This window comes from Narcine bancroftii, chromosome 10 (genome assembly GCF_036971445.1).
Source record: "Narcine bancroftii isolate sNarBan1 chromosome 10, sNarBan1.hap1, whole genome shotgun sequence".
Lineage (NCBI taxonomy): Eukaryota > Metazoa > Chordata > Chondrichthyes > Torpediniformes > Narcinidae > Narcine > Narcine bancroftii.
In genome coordinates this window covers 69,822,888-69,835,412 of record NC_091478.1, presented here as the reverse complement: position 1 = coordinate 69,835,412, position 12,525 = coordinate 69,822,888, and the positions used below count along the sequence as shown (strand labels likewise).

The window sequence follows — 12,525 nt, the reverse complement described above, 5'->3', positions numbered from 1 at the left end:
AATTTTGTCTATTTTCTTGCTACCATACAAATAAAGCTTCCTAAAGTGAACTGCTCACTGAACTCCCCAGGGAATTAACTAAAGGTTTTGAAAAGTTTAGTGCAACGTTTTCACTTTTTATACTCTTTCTAAACCAAAAATTCAATTAAAAAAAAAAACAGGCTTCTCAACTTGTCCAGTACATGCATCATCAGGTTCTGCATCCTCTTTAAAATGTGCTGTTCAATATATGTGTCGTTCACATTGTCTCCTGTTATTCTTCCTACTAAAATGTATCTTGATTAAACTTTCAGATTTTAATCTGTTTATGACTTTTTGAATTCAGTTCTTCTTTGACAGGCCTTCAGGATAAAGGACAATTTGCTTCCACTTCGATTTTGTTCGTTTTGAGGAGATTAATTAAGCCAAAGTAGTGATAATAGATCCTTTCATATATAGGGCATGTGGTAACTGCAGGGCAGGTGGATAGGTAGTTTATGAGATGGCTCACTACTTCTGCCAGTTAAACAGGAGTTTTATGTGCTCTCAATGCATAGGTAACATTTCTTGTTTGTTATATTTATGAATTTCATGTTTTTTGTAATCTTTAAAGTTATATTGTTTAGCATGCAAACATATCAAAATATATGTATTTGATTATTTTGTACTTGAGGTTTATTAATAGTTAAAATTATAAAAAAAATTCCTTGCATCATATCCAACATTACAAATTCATTATTTTTTTAGTTGGAAGGTTACAATGAACCAGCAATCTTACAAATTTTTGTTGGTAATGATTCTGGTCGAGTCAAACCTCATGGTTTTTACCAAGCATGCAGAGTCACTGGGCGAAACACCACTCCTTGCAAGGAGGTGGACATTGATGGAACAACGGTGATTGAGGTCAACTTGGATCCTGGAAACAACATGACATTAGCGTAAGTGTTTTTTGAGATCTATAAATGCTTTTTCTGTGTACTGAATGGAATATATATATGCCAATTGATTGTATTAAATATAAAATTGTCTGAATAATGAATTTTAATTTTGTGTTGCTTTATTAACTTAGATGGAAAAAGCAATGGAATTGGATAATAAAATCAGAGGAGATTTTGAGTTTGATCTCTACATTGTGCTGATTGACCTCATCTGCATTAAGTAGAGGAAGGAACTGCAGGCCAGAATTGCAGGTGGAGGAGAAATTGGTTGCTCCACTGTTAAATGATCTGATTTTCATCAAGGTTCACTTAAAAAGATTAATAACTTAAACAAATTTTATGAACATAAATATCATTTGTTAAACTGAATTGCAATATGAATCAAAGATTTTTAACTCTGAAGAGGAAATTGAGTTATAACCTCACTTAGTTTTTTTAAAGAAAACACATAATCTTTGTAAAAAGAACAAAGTAGGAAAGATCAATAAATCTGTTAGCTTGAAATTTCCCTTCATTCATGAAGTGAATGTTCTCATCATTAATTTTGAATAAAGCCAGCTACACAATCTAGCAATCTCCCATTTTCACATAGGTTTCTGTCCATTAAAGAGGAATTCTAACATACAGCTGCAAAAAAAGTTATCAAGTTGGCTGAGCAGTCCTTAACATTGAGCTAATCAGAAAGCAGAATTTTTCATGTATTTTTTAGAAATTTAACATGCGGAGCTAAAATTTGAATCTAAAATCATATAAAATAATATTGTTAAATTATATTATTTAAGATCCGTCATGTTTTGTAATTCCTTTGCCGAGTAAATATAGTTCATATTCATAATGCAATTACAATTTTAAGGCCAGAGTTTTTCTATAATAATCTTGATTTGGAATGGATTAATTTTTCACTTACGCACTGTGCAATAAAATAATAATGAATGAAGTTTATTGTCTTTTATGCCAATACAATGAAAGTCTCCCTTGCTACAGCTCCCAAGTACATCAAAACACATGTAACATTGCTGCTGTTATGCATCCAGAAATTATAATCTCCCAGTGCAAGTATATATAAGGTGTTTATTGGCACACCAATGGTTTTGTACTTGTGCAAACTTCATTAAGGGCAGGAATCCATGGTACTGTTATTACATAGGCAGCCAAGGTGAGACTGAAAGATATGATGACATATCCAAGAAAAGAGCTAACAAGTTGCACAATGGTATAGTATACTATATATTGTAAAAAGATGTCCATCACAATGGATATATTATAGACCAGTGGTTAAATAACTTGTAATCCAGGGATTGCAAATCCAGAGACCAAACCCCACCAAAGAAATAATTTGGAATTTAAAAATGTCATTGGTAATTAAGACTACAAAATTAACAAATTCACTCATTTAGGGGACAAAATCTTTATCAAACCCCTCATCCATATGACTTCAGATTCATAAATACCCTCTGAAATAGAAATTGCCATGAGACCTGGTATGTCTCCAACAGTGGTAACAGGACTTTGTAGGAGCTCTTTTGTAATGCAGTGAAAGGAATGAAAGAAGGAAAAAATATAGGAACATTAGGATAGCGATAGATAAGTTGATTAAGAACAGTTGCTATCTGGAGGATGGCATAGCAGACAGGACAGAAAAAAGTGTAGAAAGGGGAAATTTCAGATGTCATTCCCAAAAAGGAATAATGGACCGGACTTGTGACCTACCCATTGAGATGGTAAAGGGGAAAGAACTTGGTGGAAATTTTTAAAGACATGGAAGGAACTGGTTTGGCAAAATATTCTGGCCCTAATGTAATCTCTAAATTTTCTCTCTTGACATCTCTTTTCATTCTTGGATTAAAGACCTAATTTGTCTTTGACTTTTGATACCATTATCAAAATGTTTCACCTTAGTTAATTCAATCCTCTAAGCCTGTAGAACATTGTTCCTTTTTATCCTTGTTCTTTCCATGCCCATTCAATGGAGTTAATCATATCATTGCTTCTGTGTAGCTGCCATCATGTGGGATTTCTATTGCTACTATATTCCTTTATAATCACTTGGGCAGTATGGAGATGCCATTGTTTTTTTTAAATAATTTATTTAAAATTTTAAAACCACAATACATTCAATTAATAATGAATTATATATAAGAAAATACATGGTGTATAATCAAATCCCTCCCTCCCCACCACCCCCTCCGTCCCAAATACCCTTAAGAAAGAAGAAAGGAGATTATCAAGTAAATATATAAATGAGACACCATTGTTATAACTCGTTGAATGAAAAGTCCATTCCGAAGCAGCACTGAGTTTTTCCACTGTTTATTAGAACTTTATGCGTTAAGAACTTTGATAAACTATACTTAAAACAGACAACAAAATGTTAATATGTACAAAAGAATGGTCAAAAGAATTATCTTCATATCCCTTGGTTCTAAACAGTACAAAAGCAAATTCAAAACTAAAAAATCTCTCTAAGATGGTCGAAAACTCTGCTGTAACCTTGATTCAAAGAATGTTACTATGGAGGCACTCAAAAGAATATGAAAAAAATCTTCTAGAAAGCCGTAAACATAACCTGTTTGTAAGAAATACATTTTAACCTTTACAACTGCTTTTGTATATTTTAAGTCTTGACTAACTACATGCATCCAGGAATGGTTTCTCTGCTATTCCTCATCTAATGTCTCTATCAGTGACACAATTTCACTTCTTGCAGTTCCTCCTCTCTTTATTTTCCTCTCAGTAATATATTTTGCAGGCATGATTGAAAATTAATATATCCACTCAAACTCCACTGCCTACAAGCTGGTTAATTACTTCTGTGTGGACCACAAAAATACTATTCTGTCCAGTGTGAAAGAAAGTCTTCAACTTTCATACCAACGGTATGAAACACAAGGTGCATGATGTGACGGATACACTCCTTCAATGAACATTAGGAGGTAGAAATTGATTATTGGTCTTTGCCACAAACTCCATTTGCATCTTGTATTTAATTAATTTGCAGGATATGACAAGATGATCATTTTCAGAAAACAATTTGACAAATTGTTGCAGTCTGTCTGTCACAAGTATATATCAGAATGATATAGATTATGAACAGCTGGAGCTTCAATATTGGTCCCTGAGGCACCCCCAAGTCATAGTCTTCCAACTTGAAATGGCCAATTTATTTCTGTGGTCTGTTTTCTATCAAATTATCAATCCATTCTAGTTTCTTTAACAACTTCTCATATTACACCTTTTAGAATGCCTTCTGAAGTTCAAATACACTGCAGTGTGTGTGCTACTGCAAAATGTGGAAAGAAGACACACACACGAGAAGTTGAAGTACAAGTCTGATTTGTTGACCTGGCAGCTCTGCTTATATTCTCTCTCCGCTGCTGACAACAGGAGTGACTTCACGGCAGTACCAATCTCTGGTTTGGCAGTGTTCCCACCACTGTTACTCATTGTTTCCTGCTGTGCAGGTGGTCACTTGGGACAAAGGTCATTGGCTCCCATAGGATCTGCGTGCTATTTTGTGTACTGGGTCGTGTTCTGGTTAACGGGTCGCTCTACGTGACACCCCCCCCCCACCGGCAGAACTGGTGATCAGAGCACTGTTCTCCACTTTCGGTGGCCTATCTCTGCATCCCTGAGGGCTGCAGTGGAGACTGGTTGGCTAATATCCAGATCTGCTGGTTTGAGGCATCAAGTGAAAGTCTTCCTTACCGCCGATATCCAGTGACTGATTGTGTCTGATTACTTTATAAGGACTCTCATTTGGCCATTGCAGAGGTGTTCAGTGTGCCCCCCTCCGAACAAAAAAATACTCACAGGTCTCTAAATCTTTGGGGACGTAGGTTTTGGCCTGGCTGTGCAGCGGAGGCTACTGTGCTAGGTGCCCAGTTTTTCCCTCAGCTTAGTCAATGAGGCTGTGGGGTCCACACAGTCAAGAACTCCCCCAGTATCACCAATGGTGCACCGTATACCATCATGGCTGCTGAGGCATTGAAATCCTCTTTCGGTGTGGTGCGGATCCCCAGGAGGACCCAGGCTAACTCATCTGCCCAGTTTGGCCCCTTGAGCTGAGCCATCAAGGCCGCCTTTAGGTGCCTGTGGAACTGCTCCACCAACCTGTTGGCCTGAGGATGGTAAGTTGTGGTATGATGGATCTGGGTTCCCAGCAATTTGGCCAGCGTCACCCAGAGTCCCAAAGTGAACTGTGTATCTCTATCAGAGGTCATATGCTCAGAGACTCTGAACCTCGACACCCAGGTCTTTACAAATGCCTTGGCGCAATCTTGGTAATTGTGTTGGCCAGCGGGGCAACCTCGTGGAGTGATCAATCATGGTGAGGAGATATCTCGCCCCACGGGGACTGGCAGCGGGCGTACAATGTGAACGTGGTCATAGTTGAACCGATGTTGCGCTGGCTTGAAAGTCTGGGGTGAGGGGGCGGGATGACTTGACGTGCATCTGTACTTTGGACATTTGGCAGAGCATGCAGGTCTTGGCGCGCTGTCTGACCTGTGCCACCATTTTAACAGAAGTCCTGATGGCAGGGTGTGCCAGGTTGTGCACCATGTCGAAGACCTGCAGCCTCCATGCTGCCGGCAAGATGGGGCGGGTTTACTGGTGGAAACGCTGCAGAAGAGTGTTAGTTCCAGGATCGATGGCGACATCCTGCAGCTTGAGACCGGAAACTGCTGTTCTGTGCTGTAATATCTGCATCCTCCTGCTGTGCCCTGGCTAGGGCAAAATAGTCTATTTCCTGGGATAGGGCCTGAACAGATTCAATTGTGGGGCACAACAGTGAGTCGGCTACCACATTGGTCTTGCCTGCAATGTGTTGGATATCCATGGTGAACTTGGACTCATATGAGAGGTGTTTCTGCTGCCTGGCCGACCACTGGTCAGACACTTTGTAGAAGTCAAAGGTTAATGGTTTATGGTCTGCGAAGACCCTGAATTGCCAGCCTTCCAAAAAATATCTCAAGTGCCTGACTGCCAGGTACAACGCCAGTAGCTCCCAGTCAAAGGTGCTGTATTTGAGTTCAGGTGAATGGAGATGCCTGCTAAAGAAGACCACGGGCTGCTATTGCCCTTCGATGAATTGCTCCAGTATGCCCCCTATCGCTGTGCTGGAGGCGTCTACGTGAGAGTGGTTGGTGCCTCTGGTCTGGGGTATAGCAGAAGGGTGGCGTTGGCCAGTGCGTCTTTGGCCTTCTGGAATATCTCCGAGACCTCATTGTCCCAGGTAATGTCTTTAGCCTTCCCCACCATGAGCGCAAAAAGGGGCGCATGATGTGAGGCGCTGCTGGTATGAATCAGTGATAAAAGTTCATCATACTGGCAAATTCTTGCAACCACTTCACTAAGCGGGGCTTGGCGAGATGCCAAACGGCCTCTACCTTTAAGGGCAGGGGTTTCTCTGTGTGCCTGTTGATTCAATACCCCAGGAAGTGGCACTTAACAGGATTTATAGTTCAAAATCCTGCAGCTGGATGCACAGTTACCTTAGGTGGGCCATGTACTCCGTATTGATGCGGCTAGCGATGAGAATATTGTCCAAATAGATGAACATGAATGGGAGATTCCAGCCCACTGAATCCATCAGCCTCTGGAAGGTCTGGGCTGCATTCTTAAGTCCAAAGGGCATTATCAGCATTTAAAAAATAAATTCTCATTCATTCCAGACTTGTTCTCTATTTCAGATGTATTTTCAGTGTCTTTTTCTGTAAAAATAATCACAAAGTTTTGTTTAAATTTTTCTGTCATTTTCTTACTTGGCAATATAATTTTGCTTGCTCAGTGTGTGAGTGACCCTTATTATTTTTTGTTAATATTTTCATTATAATATATCTTTAGAAGCTTTCATAGTTGTTTTTTTGTTGTATTTTTTGCTCGATTATTTTTATATTCTACTTTACTTTTTCCAATCCCTTTGCCTTTCTTTGGTGAGTTCTGAAATTTTACTAACTCTGTAGTGAAACCTAAACTGAGCACTAGTGAGCAGGTTATCGATGAGTATTTTTTGCTTGATAGCATTGATGATGACCTCTTTTTCCACCTTTCTGGTAACAGAAAATAGTCTGGTTGCATGTTGGTCAAATTTTATTTGCTGGGTTTTTTTAAAAACAGAATGTAGTTGGTCAATATTGCTTATTATTTGATGAATTCCAATGTTATTACATTACTGGATCAGCTTGCTTAGACACAAGGTTAATTCTGCAATTCAAGTCTTAAGCATCACATCTGTCATTTTGACTCATCCTTTTTGCCTTTAGAATATCCAGGGTTCTTAACAATTTCTTTATATTGTGGAATGAATTGAATTGGTTGAAGATTGATTTCTGTGATAGGAGAAAGTTGAGATGGTTCATCTCATTGATATTTCTGGCTGAAGGTAGTTGCAATACATCAATCAGGTCTTTGGAAATTCACCAGCATTGAGGATGTTGATTTTTCACCTCATCTTCTCAGCTGTTTATATATCCTATGCTATTCATGTCTATGCAACAGGACCTCAAAACTTTGGTCTCATAATGTCAGCAATTTGCACTCTGTAAATTGTATGTCTGACCAGTGATCACCCTCTGCTAATGTTGTCATGGACAAATCCATCTGTCTGGTGAATGAGATCATGTAGGGTCGTCTTTTGTATCATTTCACTCATCACATACTGCATACCTAGTCTGGCATTTATGCCCTTTCAAACATTAGTGATCTTGCTGATCCTGTTTTGGCTGAGCATTTATGTTGACCATGTAGAGTACACTATGTACATTTGCTACTCAATTTTTGCCGAGGTACACTATGTACACTTGCTACTCAATTTTTTTTCAAATTTTGTTTTATTGCCACATGCAATTAATAATACATAGCCATAATTTGTATGTAAAAAAGTTATATGATTTTTTTCCCCCTTCCCATTTCCTCCCACAATGAAACCCCCCCCCCAATAGATAGAAGGAAGAAAGAATAAAGAGAAAGTCAAGAAAAGAGATTCACAAAGCAAATATATGGATATATCTAATAACTACATTATATTCTAAAAATATTATCTCCTACAACTATACTTATGCCCAGTAAATATAAAATATATTACTTAAAATACTTGATCAAAGTTTAATTCTGTAAACATATAATAAAATTATATATGAAATAAGCAAAATTAATAATAGTTTAAATTTTAAAATAAATTGAAATGAAGTGAGGTGAGGTCGGGGAGTGACAATGGCAATTTATAATTTAATAATAAAGTAATTATAAAGTTATAGTACCAATCTTTTGCATAGATGGAAACCAAATTTTCAGGATCAATATAAATCAAAACAAAGATGGGGAAAAAAAGACTTGGGTATAGTTATAACTGATAGAAATTGAGCACAAATATGATAGTATGAAAACACAATAAATCAGCAATATAGAATGGTCATATCAGTCATATTTAATACCACAAAAATTGAATAGATTGCATCCAGACATTTTGAATAAATGCTTCTGATGTAGACAGAACATCTTCTTCTTTCTTCTTTGGCTTGGCTTCGCGGACGAAGATTTATGGAGGGGGGGTAAAAGTCCACGTCAGCTGCAGGCTCGTTTGTGGCTGACAAGTCCGATGCGGGACAGGCAGACACGGTTGCAGCGGTTGCAGGGGAAAATTGGTGGGTTGGGTGTTGGGTTTTTCCTCCTTTGCCTTTTGTCAGTGAGGTGGACAGAACATAGGTACAATCTATATGGACATGTCCCAAGCTGAATAATTTTTGGATGAGTTTAATAGATTTTCTTCAACATGTAATAGGTGTTAAGACTCCCAAGGAATCCTATGTTATTCCTTTTGGGGGATATCTCATGGATAAATCCAGAATCAAAATTGCTTAAGTTTCAAAGAGACTTTATAAAAATTGCATTAGCTGTGGCTAGAAATTGTATAGCTGTTTCATGGCAATTAGAAACTGATTTGGTTTTAGATAAATGGTATGGACTTTTCACGTTTTCAATTTCCTGTAGGGAAAGCAAATCTTCCACCAGAACATCAGAATGGGGTGACAGAAAGTTTAGTTTAAGAGATGGGTTTTAGTAAGGTCTATGGAGGTGATGTTGGTGTTAAGAGACTTAGAGAAGGTGTGTCGGACCTTTAGAACAATGAGTCTAAAGTTAGGGTGCAAGAGAAAGTGCCATAAGGAGGGTTTTGGTGTCAGATATTATTGAATATAAAGGCTGGGAAATTGATGGAGAGTTGAAGTCACTGGAAATTTGCTATTTTCCCTTCAAGTTGCATTTAGGTAATTTGCAATACTATCAGAAAATCTGCTTCTTCTATTTGTATCAGAATAGGCTAGTTTTGCTAGTGGAATCAGCTTGGCATAATTTTCAGTAAATTACAAGTGGCACCCAATTAATTTGATCTATCCATCCCTCCCAAACACTGCAACTTGAAACAAAACTATTTCATTTTCCATTTCTCTGGAAGGGTCTTCAACCTGAAACATTAACTATGTTTCTCTTTCCACAGATGCAGCCTGAGTGTTTCTAAATTTTCTGTTTTAACTTTTTTTCCAATACTTGTTTATAAAATGATTTAGAAAATTATATTAAGGATATATAAATATGAAGTGGATATTGTTTAAAGGCAAAATTATAAGTGTATTGCTTTGAGCGGGGAGATGTGAGAAATGATTGAGTTATAGCCCAATTACAATTGATTTTGTATCTTATTTTGCTTGCAGAGTTGACTGTGTGGGAATTCTAAAGCTCAGGAATGCTGATGTTGAAGCTCGCATTGGTATTGCAGGATCCAAAAAGAAAAGCACTCGTGCACGACTGGTCTTTCGAGTAAATATTATTCGTGCTGATGGGTCTACTTTAACTCTGCAGACACCTTCATCATCTATCCTCTGCAGTGAGTAATACATTTTTTTTTAAATTCTAATATCTTTTGTTGGGCAGCTAATTGTTTGCCACTAAATAGATCCTAGCATCATGCTCTTTGGTAATACAGTTAACAAAAAATGTTTAAAATCACAACTGTTTGTTCTCTGTCTTTGAGAGAAATTGCAGAGAGGGCGGCATGGTTGGCATAGCAGTTAGCGCAATCCCTTTATAGCACCAGCAATTGGGACTAGGGTTCAAATCCTGCGCTTTCTGTAAGGAGTTTGTACGTTCTCCCGATGTCTGCATGGGTTTTTCCTGGGGGCTCCTATTTCCTCCCACTGTTCAAAATGTAACAGGGGTTGTCAGTCAATTGGATGTATATTAGGTGGCACAGACTCGTGGGCAGAAATGGCCTGTTTACTGTCTATAAAATTATAATTTATAAATATGTATGTTGTTTCAGTGTTAAGTAATCTAAGTTCAATTTTCCTCAGAGTGAATTACATTAGTGATGTATTCTTGGTGAAATCACTTTCTTCACAAAATTTTACCAGGCATTTCTAGTTGGGAACAATGCTAATAATGCATTACCAGTGACCAGGGTTTGAATCCAGTATTGTCTGTAAAGATATTGTACGTTCTCCCCGTATTCCTCCAGGTGCTCTGGTTTTCTCCCTCCCTTCAAAATATACTGGGGTTGTAGGTCAGTTGGGTGTTATTGGGTAGCATAGGCTCATGGGCTAAAAGGGCTTGTTACTGTTGTTACGGGCCCAGAGGACCCAAAACCCAGCAGCAATAGAAATTTACCAAGACAAATGGTTACTTAAATAAAAGTTGTTTTAAATTTTCTTTAAACCTAAAAACAGGATCCAACTTTAACTTAGTACTATTAACTTAACCCCCTTCTAATTCTAAGTGGACGTGTAATGTGTATAAGTTCAGAAAAGTTCTTTGATTCACAGTCCAATCTCACTTCTCACCCCTCCAAGTTCACCAGTATCAGGCAATTCTTATACTGTGCACAGAATTTAATATTTATGAATTTTCACCAAGCTCAGGTGCTTAAATGGTTACCGCTCAGGAAGGTTCTAGTTGGGTTCAGAGAGAGATTTGTTGTTCGTTGGACACACACAAACTGATTCCCACCGATCAGCCACTTCATTGTCTTGCAGAAGAAACTTTCCCCATCAGAGTTTCCAAATGATGAGCTCTTCTTCTGCAGGTCACCACAGAGTTCCTTTTGTTTCCCTTATTTCAGGTGAAATACTCTAGCCAGCATTTCCTCTTGAATGGACTACAAGGGTTTTCAACAGGCTGAACTCAGAACTCACAATCTGTCTTCAAACTGGGGTTTCAACAAGCTGCCAGCTTCCCATGACTGCAGAAACCAGTTCTCTCACACACACTCTCTCTCTCTCTCCTTGCAAAACCACATGGCCTTCTGAGAACATCAAACTGTATCCAGACAGATTGTGGCACCAGACCCAAACTTCTGAGTCCGTTCATCTGTTGCTTTCAAATCCATTTACACCTACTTTTGAAATTCTTTAGCAAAACAGTCTCCTTTTTTTATTGTTTTTGCAAAGGCTCTCGGTGCTACATGACTCACTTTCAGCAATGCTCTTGCATTTTAAATGAAATCTGTTTTGTGAAGTGTTTGTGTTTGTTAAGTGTTCTCCACTACCCCCACAATCTATCTCCTTCAAAAACATATCTATATACAATATAAAATATGATATAATACATCACACCATGCTGTGTACTTAAATTTAATGCATCTACCCTCTCAGCAGCTTCAAACATGTGTAACTTTGATTCATCGTGGGTGAAATTGAACTTCTCAGCTTAAGAGAACCACTGTCACAACAATGACACTAGATGAAATTCCCAATGAAATCAAGGTTATCTATGTTGAATTTAAAGATGTGATCACAGCATCTAACAAACAAGTAAATAGACAATTATAACATTTAAGAATGTCCATTGTTATTGTGGGTAAACTGATATAAACCAGTAAAATGGAAATTGTTTTAATTATTCATTAATAGTTTATTGCGACTATTTGTTTAAAGATGTTTTTTTCATATAATGACACAAAACATAAACCTGGTTTTAGCATGATGAGTAAAAGTAAAGTGGAGCAATGATGTCTGTTAAATGTTAACTAAATATTTTTTCCAGTGCATCATTCCTAGAATAAAACACATGGTGCATGCTTTTGGAATCTAAAGTTTAGTTGATCCCTGCAGGTATTACAATTTATTTTTTGGGGAATAAATGTTTCTTTTTAGGGTGTTTACATTTGCAATTTACAGATGATGCCCAAAACTAGAACTGAAAAAATAATCATGAACCCCTGTGGCGGGGTTACTTTTCCCAATAAATGTTCTGTTAGCTAAGATGCAAAATAAAATAGTGTGTTGTTTTTGCTCAGTAATGAGCCAACATGGCTGGTAATAAGTTGTATCTCCTGCAGTTTTAAGAAATGACTTGAAATGAACAGCTCTCCAATTTGTTCTGTTTCCTACTGTGAAAAAAGGGCTTTCTATCCCTAGTATTTATAATTACTTTAAAGATTCAAATGATATTTCCTTGTATTGCAATGAGAAAAATAGTGTGATATATATTTATTTAACTTTACCGTTCCTAGAACAATTCACAAATGTGCGGCTATAGCTCGACGGTACATGTATCATCTACACTGTTGACTTAGTTATACTTTATGTACACAACCTTGCACACTACTGCTTGCTTA

General features: G+C 37.6%; 1 protein-coding gene across 6 annotated transcripts in view; it reads left to right on the top strand.

The window, feature by feature from the left end:
- nfat5b (nuclear factor of activated T cells 5b) overlaps positions 1-12,525 on the top strand; it is a 197,458-nt gene that overhangs the window by 130,399 nt on the left and 54,534 nt on the right. For all 6 annotated transcript variants that reach the window (XR_011345714.1, XM_069901284.1, XM_069901287.1 and 3 more), the window contains exons 5-6: positions 727-917; positions 9,626-9,798. Coding sequence is in view for 5 of the 6 variants with exons in the window: in XM_069901284.1 (XP_069757385.1) it covers positions 727-917; positions 9,626-9,798 (364 nt within the window). In the remaining variant the exon portion in view is untranslated. The remainder of the gene's footprint in view (positions 1-726; positions 918-9,625; positions 9,799-12,525) is intronic.